The 11569-nt window shown below is 58.2% G+C and overlaps 6 protein-coding genes across 6 annotated transcripts; 2 read left to right on the plus strand and 4 right to left on the minus strand.

Moving 5' to 3' along the window:
• Positions 1–226: 226 nt before the first annotated feature.
• Positions 227–1491, minus strand: F5Z01DRAFT_645331 (peptide methionine sulfoxide reductase MsrA). The gene is made up of 2 exons (XM_046262830.1): positions 845–1491; positions 227–792 (listed from the first exon to the last, which is right to left on the minus strand). Exons 1-2 carry the CDS (start codon positions 1107–1109, stop codon positions 443–445), a joined length of 615 nt encoding a protein of 204 aa, XP_046122091.1. The 5' UTR covers positions 1110–1491; the 3' UTR covers positions 227–442.
• Positions 1271–3393, minus strand: F5Z01DRAFT_322139 (glycoside hydrolase superfamily). The gene has a single exon (XM_046259030.1). It carries the CDS (start codon positions 3275–3277, stop codon positions 1727–1729), a length of 1551 nt encoding a protein of 516 aa, XP_046122092.1. The 5' UTR covers positions 3278–3393; the 3' UTR covers positions 1271–1726.
• On the minus strand, positions 3394–5776 carry F5Z01DRAFT_322041 (uncharacterized protein). The gene has a single exon (XM_046259029.1). The coding sequence runs from the start codon at positions 5355–5357 to the stop codon at positions 3510–3512; it is 1848 nt and encodes a 615-aa protein (XP_046122093.1). The 5' UTR covers positions 5358–5776; the 3' UTR covers positions 3394–3509.
• On the plus strand, positions 5627–7573 carry F5Z01DRAFT_322499 (maltose permease). The gene is made up of 2 exons (XM_046259032.1): positions 5627–6074; positions 6130–7573. Exons 1-2 carry the CDS (start codon positions 5896–5898, stop codon positions 7502–7504), a joined length of 1554 nt encoding a protein of 517 aa, XP_046122094.1. The 5' UTR covers positions 5627–5895; the 3' UTR covers positions 7505–7573.
• On the minus strand, positions 7574–9729 carry F5Z01DRAFT_322039 (general substrate transporter). Its single transcript, XM_046259028.1, has 3 exons — positions 9276–9729; positions 8791–9213; positions 7574–8730 (listed from the first exon to the last, which is right to left on the minus strand). Exons 1-3 carry the CDS (start codon positions 9340–9342, stop codon positions 7643–7645), a joined length of 1578 nt encoding a protein of 525 aa, XP_046122095.1. The 5' UTR covers positions 9343–9729; the 3' UTR covers positions 7574–7642.
• Positions 9730–10480: 751 nt separating this feature from the next.
• Positions 10481–11524, plus strand: F5Z01DRAFT_633174 (amidohydrolase; the record flags this gene model as incomplete). Its single annotated transcript, XM_046261927.1, has 1 exon — positions 10481–11524. The coding sequence occupies one exon, from the start codon at positions 10481–10483 to the stop codon at positions 11522–11524; it is 1044 nt and encodes a 347-aa protein (XP_046122096.1).
• Between the last annotated feature and the right edge of the window lie 45 nt (positions 11525–11569).

Consider the following 11569-nt stretch of genomic DNA (forward strand, 5'->3'; position numbering starts at 1 on the left):
TATACCACTAAGCGTTGTTAAATTACTCCGCTCTTGAATGTGATTGGGCAGCAAGATAGGCTTATGTATTTCGTGTGTAGCTGGAAACCGTAAAAAAGGTAGTTTAAAACGTTTGGGCTCCATGATTATTCCTGCCTATTCTAGGAGTTATTTTTACGGTCTTTTCTACACACTACCATCCGTCGAGAAATTAGTATCACCGAATTCATGCAGATGTTTGATATGTTCATAACTGAAACCATTGATGTTGAACGTCCACACTCAATTCCTGATAAGCGCCGTGCGCCACTGACTCATAATGTCCAGCCGGATATTTTCATCAAAGCTCCCGTGCAGGATGCTCATACGGCAACCTTCCCATACCCTAATAAATGACGGCTCGCATAATTCTTGTACCCATGACCCTATTCCACATCGTCTGCCCCAGACCTTCCTGGCCCAGTCACTCCAGCGGTGGCAATTTCCTGATAAAGTGACTTGGGCACTCGTAGCCCCCGGGGTTGTTGTGCAGATACTTTTGGTGGTACTCTTCGGCGGACCACCACTTGCCGGCGGGCGCGAGCTCGGTGACGATGCCGCCGTGCCACCACTTCTCGTTGGCCAGCTGGGTGATTTCCCGGGCGTCCTTCTCCTGCTCCGGGTTGTGATAGTAAATGGCGGAGCGGTACTGTGGGCCGGTGTCGGGCCCTTGACGGTTCAGGGTTGTGGGGTCGTGTGTGCGGTAGAAGAATTCGAGGAGCTGGCGGTAGGAGACCTGATCAGGGTCGAAGATGATCTGCGCCGCCTCGGCGTCTGGATCTTTGTCAGTGTATAGTTACATGAAAGACTTGCAAGGGGAACGTACGGCCAGTCCTGCCGCCGCACACGGCTCTGTAGGAAGGGTTCTCGAGGTCACCACCAATGTAGCCGACCTTTGCGTCCAGGAGGCCCTTGCCCTCAAAGGCCTTTCGGTACAGGTGTTCTGTGCCCCAGAAGCATCCGGCCGCGACGGTGCAGCGCTGGGCGTTCTCGGGGAGCGGCGTGGCGGACGCGGGACTGTCCGGCGCAATGGACAGACGGTTGGACACGGTGAAGGGGCGCACGATGCGCGCGAAGAGGTTGTTCGACATGGTGGCGGCAGCTATGATCGCGACAAGCACTGAGAGGAAGAGTGTCTGTTTGAAGTAGAGCTACATACGTCGGGGGGATTGGAGGTTCAATTTCTATATCTACGGGCTCCAGTCGCTACTAAATCAATCAAGGGTACTAAGATATGGAGATTGACGATGAGAGTCGTGACGTGATGCGCTGACCGAGCCAGCGCCGAGGGCCGCCACTGTCTTGCAGAGGAAAATTAGAGTGGAGAGCTTGATTCCAAAGCACCGGATTTCGGGGCGTTTCTTGGACCCCTCAATGACTAAGCAGCGGCTACCTGCAGGGGTCCAAACGCCACAGGCACAGCCACGGCTTACTGTGAGGCCCTGTCGCCTCGATTCCAGCCCAAGACCTTGCATGACGCGCCTGCGCTTCCAAATCATTGAGACGACCGTGTCGCTATCCCGCGAGGCAAAGCTCCCGCTTCTTCACTTCGACACGGTCGGTTCTACGTATCATTGCAATTGCGAGGCTTGTTCGAAACGGATATTGCCCACCGTGGAACGAATACTTAGACAGCACTACAGGAGGTTGGTACAGGTATGATAGCGAGCTTGCAACTCTTCACGTCAAATTGGCACACGTACTATCTTTACAATTTACCCGCAGCGTCCAGCCTCAACGTCTCGTTGAGCTGCTCCCTCCCCTTGCAGTTCTTGAACGCAAAGCTGGCCGCTAGCTCCTCGAGCTCCTCCTCCGTCTTCCCCCTGAACAGCTCCGCCAGCTCCCAGCCGGCGTACTCGCTCATCAGGCACTCGCGCACGACACGCTCGACATGGCGGTCAAAGTTCCAGATCTTGGGGTACTTTTTGTTGCGAAACGGCTCGGGCACCGTCTCGCGCAGTCCGTTGACAAAGGGCTCGTATAGGTGCTTGACGCCCTCCTTGTTGACGACGCCCCAAAAGTCGAGCCCCAGAGCCTGCTTCTTGTCGACAAAGGGCTGGATGAGCTTCATGTACGGCGACGAGGGGTCCACGTACACCATGCCCTGGTACCCAATGTCCTTGTACAGCCAGATGGACCAGCTGATGCTGTCCGCGGCATAGTTCTTGAGCTGCGCGCGAAGTAGGCCGATGCGCTTGGCGTTGATGGCCGCTGCCTCCATCTCGCTGCCTGCGTTCTGCGCGCTGGCGTACACGGGGCCAAACTCGCCGTTCCAGACGGGCACGTTCTTGCTGCGCATGTACTCTACCTTGCGGTCGAGCTGCTGGCGTAGCGCCTTGTTCTGCGCGTCCGTGCCCTCGTACTGCTCGCTGATGGGGAATCCAAGCATGGAGTAGTCATGGATGGCGTAGACGGTGTTGGGGAGTGTCTTTTCGGGGAAAGCGCGAAAGTCCATGGCGTACGTGTTTCCATCCACGAACAAGATGTGATCCGGGTCGATGGCGCGTATGGCCCTCTCGCAGCGTTCGTACCACGCCACGAGGCGCGCACCGTGGTGTCCATTGGTGGCCTTGTAGGGATCTGCGGGTTCGTTGAGGGGATTGTAGCCTGCCACATACGGGTTGCCCTTGTAGTGCTCCGCGAGGGCCTCCCACAGCTGGATGGCGCGGTCCTGCAGGTCCTTGAACTCCCAGAACATGGCGCGCGAAAGACCAGAGTCAGAGTGCCAGTCCTGGTTCTGGCCTCCGGGCACAGTGTGCAGATCCAGGATGGTGTAGAGGTTGTGCTTTGCACAGACGTCGACGATACGGTCTACAAGCTTGAAACCCTCGGGCCTGATGGTGCTGGGGTTCATGTCGTCCATAAAGTGGCGGTGGTTGATGGGGATGCGGATGCAGTTGAGCCCAAGGGAGGCAAAGTAGGCAGCATCGTCGTCCGAGAAGAAATGGTGAATGAGGCGGTCGAAGAAGAACTGTGACCTTGCCTCGCCGAGGACCTCTGCCATCTGGGCGCGGTGCTCGTGTTCATGGCCTGCGTAGCCTGTGATGAAGTTCTCCATGTTGAGACAGCCGCCTACACCTGCGCCTTTGAGGATGACAGTCTCGCCGGCAGCATTGACGATGCGACTGCCGTCGACTCGCAACATCTTACATGGGTCTGACGACCCGCTGGCTGGGATAGAGCCCATTGTGGGAGAGTGTTGTTTGGTGATGGGCGGTAGGGGGTAGTTTGGAGAGGTGAAGAGATGGTGGTTTGGCATGTCCCTCGAGGGCTTCTTCTTAAGAAGCCTTTCCTACGTGAAGAGCATGAAATCACGTGCGAGATTCAAATGGAATGATGGGGCGACATCGTCAAGCCAGCAGTACTTGACCGTTCATCGTCTTTGTTGACTGGAGTGTTACGAGCGATACTCCCCGAGGAGGCCCCCCTTGATGCTGATCATTATCCCCACACTCTGGCAGTGGCTAGGAGTCTCGGACAAGATCATTCATTCAATACGCTGCATTTACCCACTTGTTCAGGCTCTCTTCGACAGTAGACTTCCATGGCACGACCTCGGGCACCTCTGGCGCCCAATATTGCAGCATACCCAAGCCCTTGTACACGGCGTCCCCCCATCTGGGAGGCATCTGCATCCCCCTTTCGTGAGCGGCTAACAGTGTCAGAACGCTGCGGCTACAACACTTGATCATAAAAAGGGTCCCGTGATGGCGATGCGCCAGTCCAGGCTCGTTCGACCGAAGCCGATTGACGTGTGCTTCCAACCCTCTACGACCCATCTCCCTCGTCCTCTCGGATAGATGGTGTTGTCCCTCGCCCGGGATATTGAGGCAAGCCATCGTGGTGGCCCAGTATATGAGCTCGAAAAGATTCACAAGGTGACACCGAAGCACGGAGCGACAGACGTCGTCGTCAGCAGCGTCGGTGTCGTGTACCGAGAAGATCTCTGGCAGGCTGGCCGCCCACTCCTGGGCTTGGGCCTCGTACTCGGGTATCATATCACAGAGAACCTCGAGGAAGGTTATGGTCGAGGGATACGTGCTGCGCAGTGTGAGGATCTCGCTACACAACCTACTGTTGAGCCTGCGCAGCGAGATCTCCGCCAGGTAGAACAGCCACGCCTTCCTGGCCCTCTGCTCGTGAGGTTCGGGCACGGCCCCAGGCGACAGACTAAGCTGGGGACCCGGCGGCGTGGGGAAGAAGGGCGGATAGAGCGTGCTGCCCGAGTGACTGACGCCAAAGTCCGGCAGTGACAAGTCTGAGCGTAGCTCCTGTTCGGATTTCCAGGCGGACCAGTAGACGGCTTGCTCATGTGTGTCCCGACTTCCCATGTCCATCTCTTCTGCCGAGAAGTCTGCGTCCGCGTGCGTCTGTTGCTGGGCCCTCGTGAGGAACGGGAAATGCTGGCACGCAGCCAGGGCCTGTGCAAAGTACCGCCACGCAAAGATGGGCTGGAAGACGGTCATGCAGTAGACGCCCGAGAGGAAGAGGCACTGCGCGCCCACAATGTCCGACGTCGCCAATAGGGTACCTATCCGTCGTTGTGAAGCTTGGAAGAAGGCCTGCCCGTCCACGTAGGCGGGCTTGCCCGGCGCTATGTCGGGGGTAGGTCCAAACGGGGCAGAGACGCATCCCAGGGCGGCGATGATGAGGGAGAGGCATGATCCAGCCGACCAGTCGATGCCATCGTCAAGGAACGCTCGTCGAACAAGCCTCCGAGTCAGGGGCTCGTCGAGGATTGGGTTCTTGCAGTGCACAAAGGTGAAGAAGTTGTCGAGGAGGTGGTTCAGCCGTGCTGGATCCATGTCGTCGAGGGAGGTCGACCCGGTAACAGGGGGCGTACCCACGACACTGCTCGGAGAGTAGGCCCCAGGGACAGTGGAGGCATGAGGTGCCTGGTTGTGATCAGAGAAGCATGCCCAAGTGACAACCTGCTCCACTCGTTCCGGGAGAACACTGCCAAGAATGAAGTCCTCTGCGTTAGGTCGTTCATGTTCAGGTCGATTGGCGCACGTCTCGGGCTCTTCTAGAGGCCTGATGGGCGGCAACACAGTATCCTGAGACTCCTTTTGGTCCTTGACCAGCCTTTCCAGATCATCCAAGCGCTCGAGAATCTTGAGGCTTGCAGGATCAAAGCTGGACAGATCCGTCGTTGACTGTATGCACGTAGCCCCGACAGACAGACAGTAGGAACAGCTGGGTTTCCTGTTGTCGCATTTCGTCTTGCGAGCTCGACAGACTTGGCAGGCCGTGTTGGCGCGCTTGCGAGGGTAAAAGGCCGTGCCTCGCGCTGCAGGTCGCTTGCCAGGACGGCCTCCAGGCTCTTGATCGTCTACCATGCTTGACTGAATACTTCCTTTTGAGTCGAGCTGGGCCGACAATCGACAGTGTCGTCGATGGTGAGGTCGGGGAATGTCGGTGCTAGGTTGACTGGGGAAGCTAGGGAAGTGATATATAGATCGCGGAGTGTCGCTTTCGACCCCACATTGTATTCCAAGTTAGCGCAATGATGGAGGGCGCTATCGAGATGCGACTCATGCCAAGGGGGGCCATCGGGGAGTGTCGCTCTCTGGAGACTCCACAATCCCTCATGCTCTCCACGATCTAGGCCACGCGCCCTCGTGTGAACCCCAGATCTAGGTCTGGAGTACCCAGCGGCGTGGCTCATTGGCCATTTGACCTGTCCAAATGGCTCGTCTGATCGTACCATGGTGATACTATAAGTTGACGGTCTTGTCCAGTGCAGCCCTGGATGAAAGAAACGCTCAGCTCAGACCAGCAGTGGGAAAAGACAAGATCATCTCGACAGCTTTACTTTCTTTCTACCCTCCTTTCAACCTTCTCGCGGTCTCTCTCATCGCATAAATCACGGACACCATGGCTGAGCAGATCAAGTCCTCCCCTGAGCCCGAAGTGGCCGGCATCGAGGATCAGAAGATGACGGCTATGCACGTCGACCACCAACTGGAGCACGATCTGACTGTCAAGTCGGTGTTCAAGCATCACCCTGCCCTCGTGTGGTGGTGCTTCTTCTGGGCCATGGCAGGCGTTGGCTGGTCAGTCTCCTCCTGGGTGATAAGACAAAGATACACCATCGCTGACGCTTCACAGGGGCTTCGACGCTCAGATCAACGGCGCCGTGCTTTCCGTCGCCTCCTTCCGCCGCGACTATGGCTACATGCTCAATGGCGAGGCTGTCCTGCCCGCTGACTGGCAAGTCGCCTTCAACACGTGCAGCAGCATTGGTCAGTTCTTTGGCGGCTTCCTCTGCTCCTACGTGGCCGACCGGATCGGCCGCAAGAACAGCATGTACATTGGCGTCCTCATCGCGACGGGCGGCATCCTCGGCGAGATCTTCTCCCGCGCGAACGCTGCCTTTGTCGTGTCCAAGCTGATCCTCGGCTTTGGGCTGGGGTTCTATCTGACGCTGGGACCGCTGTGCACATCCGAGATCGCGCCCGTCGTGCTCAGGGGCATGGCAACCGCGGGCGTCAACCTGGGCATCGCCCTGGGCCAGCTACTCTCCAACGCCGTCATCAAGGCCTTTGGCGAGCGTGAGGACCGCTGGGCCTATGCCGGGCCCTTTGCCACCCAGCTCTTCTTCTGCCTCTTCCTGGGCACACTGCTGCCCTTTGCCCCCGAGACACCGTGGTACCTCGCCCGCAACGGCCGACGCGACGAGGCGATGCGATCGATCCGAAAGCTGTACGGGGAAAAGGTGGACGCCGAGGCCAAGCTGATCACGCTGGAGACGACCATCAGGGAGGAGATCTCGTCCTCCTCTGAACAGGGGAGCATCGTGAAATGCTTCAAGGGCACCGACCGCGTGCGCACCATGATCAGCACCGGCGTCTTCTTCTGCCAGCACTTTGTCGGCATCGTCTTCGTCCTCGGCTACTCGACGTACTTCTTCCAGCTGGCTGGCCTGCCCACGGCCCGCAGCTTCGACCTGGGCGTCGGCGTCACCGCCTGCGGTGTGGTCGGCAACATCTGCTCCTGGTTTGTCGTCAACTCGTTTGGTCGACGAAAGATCTTTGTGTCGGGCATGGTCATCCTCACGAGCCTGCTTCTCCTGATCGGGATCATGGACGTCGTGCCCACGAGTGCCGCGCAGTGGGTGCAGGCTGCTCTCACGGTGATCTGGGCATTCTGCTACTTTGCCACCATCGGGGCCATGGCCTTTGCTATCCTGGGCGAGGCCAGCAGCACGGCGCTCCGGGCGCCCACCATGGCCCTCGCGACCGCCACACAGGCCGTCATGGGCCTGGTCGTGAACCTGGTCGTCCCCTACATGGTCAACCCGGATCAGGGCAATCTGCAGGGCAAGGTTGGGTTTGTGTTTGGTGGCCTGGGGGCCCTGGCTACTGTCTGGGCTTGGTTCTACGTGCCCGAGCTCAAGGGGAGGACATTTGATGAGATTGACACCATGTTCCAGGCCAGGGTTCCTCCGCGCAAGATGGGATCGTACGTTCTACACGGCGTCTAGGGATCTTTGGGCTCCAAGCGCTACAGTAGTAGGAGGAGCAGGCTGTATAAGATAGTTGTAAATGGTGTGCCTCTGTAGTCAAGGGTAGTTGAATCAGCTACAAGAACTGTACAGCATGCTCAGCGGCGGCACTTCTCGTCACGCCTTTTCTCCACCGGTCCTGGCTGTATCCTTGGACTCGGCCCTGTGGACGGACCCCTTTTCCTGAACCTCGAGATGCGCCGTATCGGATTCCTTGGTCAAGTCGACCCTAGCCTTCCATCCCATGTACCACGGCCCATCAAAGAGCTCGTCCATCCGCTCCATGGGGATGCCCTTGGTCTCGGGCGCCCAGAGGCCGAGCACGATGAGACCTGTTGCGCAGACGCAAGCCCAGAAGACGTATGCGCCCCAGATATCCAGACTCTGGAACATGTTTGGCGTCGTGCGCACCACGGCAAACTGGAAGAACCAGTGGATCATCATGTTTGTGGCGTAGCAGACACTCCGGATCCGCGTGGGATAGATCTCGGTACCGTAGAGATACTGCACCGTGCACAGGCCAATGGACCATCCGGCGGCATACACAAAGACCGACGCGATGGCGGCGTCCGAGGCGGCCTTGTTCTCCGAGTCCTTCCATAGTGCCATGTAAACGGCCATATAGACGTGCGTGATGCACTGCAAGAACAGGCCCGTCATGAAACAGCGACGCCTGCCGAACACGTCGACGAGGCCCCAGGTGAAGATCATGGTCATGACCAGCTTGACGGCGCCGTAGGCTCCCGACGTGACCAGCGACTGGTTTTCGCCATCGACGCCTGCGTAGCGGAAGATCTCAGGGATATAGTACGTGATACCGTTACCGCCGCTCCACTGGGCTACGGTCTGCATGATGGCGCCGAGGAGGAAGCGTTTCCGGTATGTTGGGACGGTGGCAATCTCACGCGCAATGTTCCAGATTGAGACACCGGACAGGGCCTGCTGCCTATCTTGGATCTGGCTGTCGATCTCGGCAAACTCCTTCTCCACCTCGGGGTGCGAGGCTGACTTGCCGCGCAGCCTGGCGAGCACGGCGAGTGCCTCCTCGTGGCGGTCCTTGGACGCCAGCCAGCGAGGTGTATCGCGTAGGAAGAATGAGGTGAGGAGGGCAAGGCCGACGGGTATCAGGGGTACCGCAATGACGATGCGATATTGTGCCGGCGTCGAGGCCATGGACTTGTTGGCGCCATAGCTAATGAAGAAGCCTAGAGTAGATAGATGAGCATCGTGTGAAGAGTCAAGGGACGTGGATCAGGAGGGCGTACCAAGCATCAGCACCGACAGGAGCACAACCATGTAGATCGACACGACCATGCCCCTCGACCTGGCTGGGGCAATCTCGCTCAGGTACAAGGGCGCAACAACCGTCAGACCACCGGCCCCCAGGCCACTCCAGATTCTCGAGGCCAGCAGCAGCCCAAGGATACCGCTGGAGAAGACAGTGACAAGGAGGCCCGTCATGTACACCGAGCAGAAGATCTGCCAGGTCCGCAGACGTCCCACGCGGTCTGTGAGCCCCAAGGCAAGGATGGAGCCTATGGCAGCACCAAGGACGCCCAGTGAGGATATGTTGGCCTTGCGGTCGGCGAGGGCAGCCGCAGTGCCTGTCCATTGGTCTTTGGACATGCCAAAGTCGGAGATGAAGGACTGCATGCCCTTGGCGCCAGCGAAGCCGCCTTCATCGTAGCCTTTGAGCAAGGAGGTCAGTGACTGTGGTAGGGGATGAAGTGAAGAGGGAGGGACCACATACCTTTTGGGATGGAGCCAAAGGCAATGACCACGATGGTCAGGTAGTAGTAGAACCTGTCCCAAGCCATGCTGATAGTATGATGTGCTGAGAGAGAAAATTTCAGGATGGTCGATGAGGAGAGAGGCTCGCGTTGCTCGTTCAACTCTGCTGAACTCGGGGATGGCTGACTCCTTTAATATAGTCCGACAGACCACCCACCCCCTTCCTGGACGAGCCGTCTTGACAACAGCCTCTTGATAATGAGTGAAGACTGCCTGCACCGGACCAGCCAGACAGAGAGAGACAAGGACACAGAAAATAGCGATTCAGATAGACGCCCCCCACAAAGCAATGCTAGGCGGTTGTTGTTACCCCAGCTCCAGTCGCGATGTGTTCGATATGGGGCCCCAGAGGCAGTGTGGGCTTTCCTGGCGCGTCATGGTCCAGAAGCACGATGGACAGCTGAGTGTGAGAGATTGCTCCCCTCATTCCCACGCCCACGGAAGTTGACCGACGAAGCTAACGAGTCTTTTTGCCCTCATCGCCGTGATATCTCCACTGGCGTCGCTCGGTCAACTTCCGTCACCGTGTGCGCACTGTGCAAATTGCCAGTCTTCTGGTCCTAATTCCATGAAAACTCGCACTGTGATCGTGCTGGTTCTAGATCTGGTATGACTAGCGCAGCATATCTCACACTAACAGTTTTCATCCTTCACACAGAGTAAAAGTGATAGCGAAAGTTTGTATAGGTTAACAGTCCCAATGCGTCAAACTCCATGCAGTCAACCAAGGTCTACCTTATCATGACATCGTCAACCAACTCCCACCGCCATGCCCGCAGCGGGGATGCTGCTCAGAGGCTAAAGGAACCGCATGACCAGACCAGGTTCCTACCGGACACAAGACTGGACCGAACGTATTGCCTTGAACGTCCTCCTCCCCCATAACGGCCTTTGTCCGAACGGCGAGCGCGGCATGGCCATTATGGAGACTGGTCGACTCGACGATCCACCTCATCAGTACGGACATTCAGCGAGATGTACGAGGCAGGCATACTCCGCTCCGCGGGAAGACGACATGTTGTTGGTCTCGCGGCTGCCTCGCTCCCCCTTGGAATTCCTTCTTCACTCCATGTCCCTCCTCCTCGATATCTGCGTGTGACTCCCCCCTCTACCATCCTCCTCAATGGGCGCTGTTGCACCTACTTCTCGACAGCGACCGCCAAGATGAGGCAGGACGATGCGCAGACGTCGGGAGCCCAACCCTTCTTCCACCAGGACACCAAGGCCGTGGCCTTGCGTCTGCTGTCCGCCCTCCGTCGTCCGTCCCAGAGGCAGACATCCGTGAAGAAGTACACGGTGACGACGACAACAACAACGACGACGGCGACACCCCAGAAGCCGGTGAACCTGCCCTCGCCGCAAATACCCAAGGATGCGTGGGACTCCCACATGCATGTCATCGACAACAGATACCCCCTGGCCCCGGACGCTGCGTACCGGCCCAACACGTTCACCGTTCACGACGCCCAGCGATTCGAAGCTGGCGTCGGCATACGCAACATTGTCCTCGTGCAGCCCTCCATCTACGGCCACGATAACAGTTGCATGCTCGATGCCCTCCAGGCCCTCGGCTCGCACCGGGCCCGGGCCGTCGTCGCGTTCGACCCCGAGACAACCTCCCACGAGCAGCTCCTCGCCTGGCACGAGATGGGCGTCCGGGGCGTCCGTCTCAACATCTGCTCGTACGGCAAGCAGGTGGAGCCGGGTGACATTGAGCGTCTGCTCAGGCAGTACGCGGACGCCGTGCGCCCGTTGAACTGGGTTGTGCAGGTCTACATCCCCATGGCCCTCATCTCGCAGCTCGAGCCCATTGTGCCCACGCTCAACGTGCGGTTCTGCATAGACCACCTCGGCCAGCCGGACCTCGACGACGCCACCACCTGTGATCCCTACCAGATCCCGGGCTTCGCGTCGCTGGCGAGGCTTCTGCAGGGCGGCCACGTCTTCGTCAAGCTGTCTGCCCCATACAGGCTGAGCAGGCTCGACGACCAGCGCGACCTCGAGCCCGTGGCCAAGGAGGTCATCCGGCTGGGCGGGAAAAGTCGCGTGGTGTTTGCCACAGATTGGCCCCACACGCGGTACGAAGGTCTCGACATTAGACCGTGGATAGAAAAGGTGATCAAGTGGTGCGGTAACGATGGCGTGCTGGTGGATAGGCTGTTCAGGGGCAACGCGGAGGATTTGTGGAGCGTAACGAGACACGTGTAACGAAATAATGCCAGAGAGAATCATAATGCTTTAAAGTAAAGGAGG

Source organism: Emericellopsis atlantica (genome assembly GCF_019669845.1).
Source record: "Emericellopsis atlantica unplaced genomic scaffold F5Z01scaffold_3, whole genome shotgun sequence".
In the NCBI taxonomy this organism is placed as follows: domain Eukaryota; kingdom Fungi; phylum Ascomycota; class Sordariomycetes; order Hypocreales; family Bionectriaceae; genus Emericellopsis; species Emericellopsis atlantica.

What these genes read in the sequence shown, in the direction of transcription:
- F5Z01DRAFT_322139 (XM_046259030.1), bottom strand. Translation starts at nt 3,277, where the DNA reads ATGCCAAACCACCATCTCTTCACCTCTCCAAACTACCCCCTACCGCCC.
- F5Z01DRAFT_322039 (XM_046259028.1), bottom strand. Translation starts at nt 9,342, where the DNA reads ATGGCTTGGGACAGGTTCTACTACTACCTGACCATCGTGGTCATTGCC. An exon ending in CTTTGGCTCCATCCCAAAAG is followed by an intron (nt 9,214 to 9,275) that starts GTATGTGGTCCC and finishes CCTTGCTCAAAG; the next exon opens with GCTACGATGAAGGCGGCTTC. An exon ending in CCTGTCGGTGCTGATGCTTG is followed by an intron (nt 8,731 to 8,790) that starts GTACGCCCTCCT and finishes TATCTACTCTAG; the next exon opens with GCTTCTTCATTAGCTATGGC.
- F5Z01DRAFT_645331 (XM_046262830.1), bottom strand. Translation starts at nt 1,109, where the DNA reads ATGTCGAACAACCTCTTCGCGCGCATCGTGCGCCCCTTCACCGTGTCC. An exon ending in GTGCGGCGGCAGGACTGGCC is followed by an intron (nt 793 to 844) that starts GTACGTTCCCCT and finishes ACAAAGATCCAG; the next exon opens with ACGCCGAGGCGGCGCAGATC.
- F5Z01DRAFT_322499 (XM_046259032.1), top strand. Translation starts at nt 5,896, where the DNA reads ATGGCTGAGCAGATCAAGTCCTCCCCTGAGCCCGAAGTGGCCGGCATC. An exon ending in GCCATGGCAGGCGTTGGCTG is followed by an intron (nt 6,075 to 6,129) that starts GTCAGTCTCCTC and finishes GACGCTTCACAG; the next exon opens with GGGCTTCGACGCTCAGATCA.
- F5Z01DRAFT_322041 (XM_046259029.1), bottom strand. Translation starts at nt 5,357, where the DNA reads ATGGTAGACGATCAAGAGCCTGGAGGCCGTCCTGGCAAGCGACCTGCA.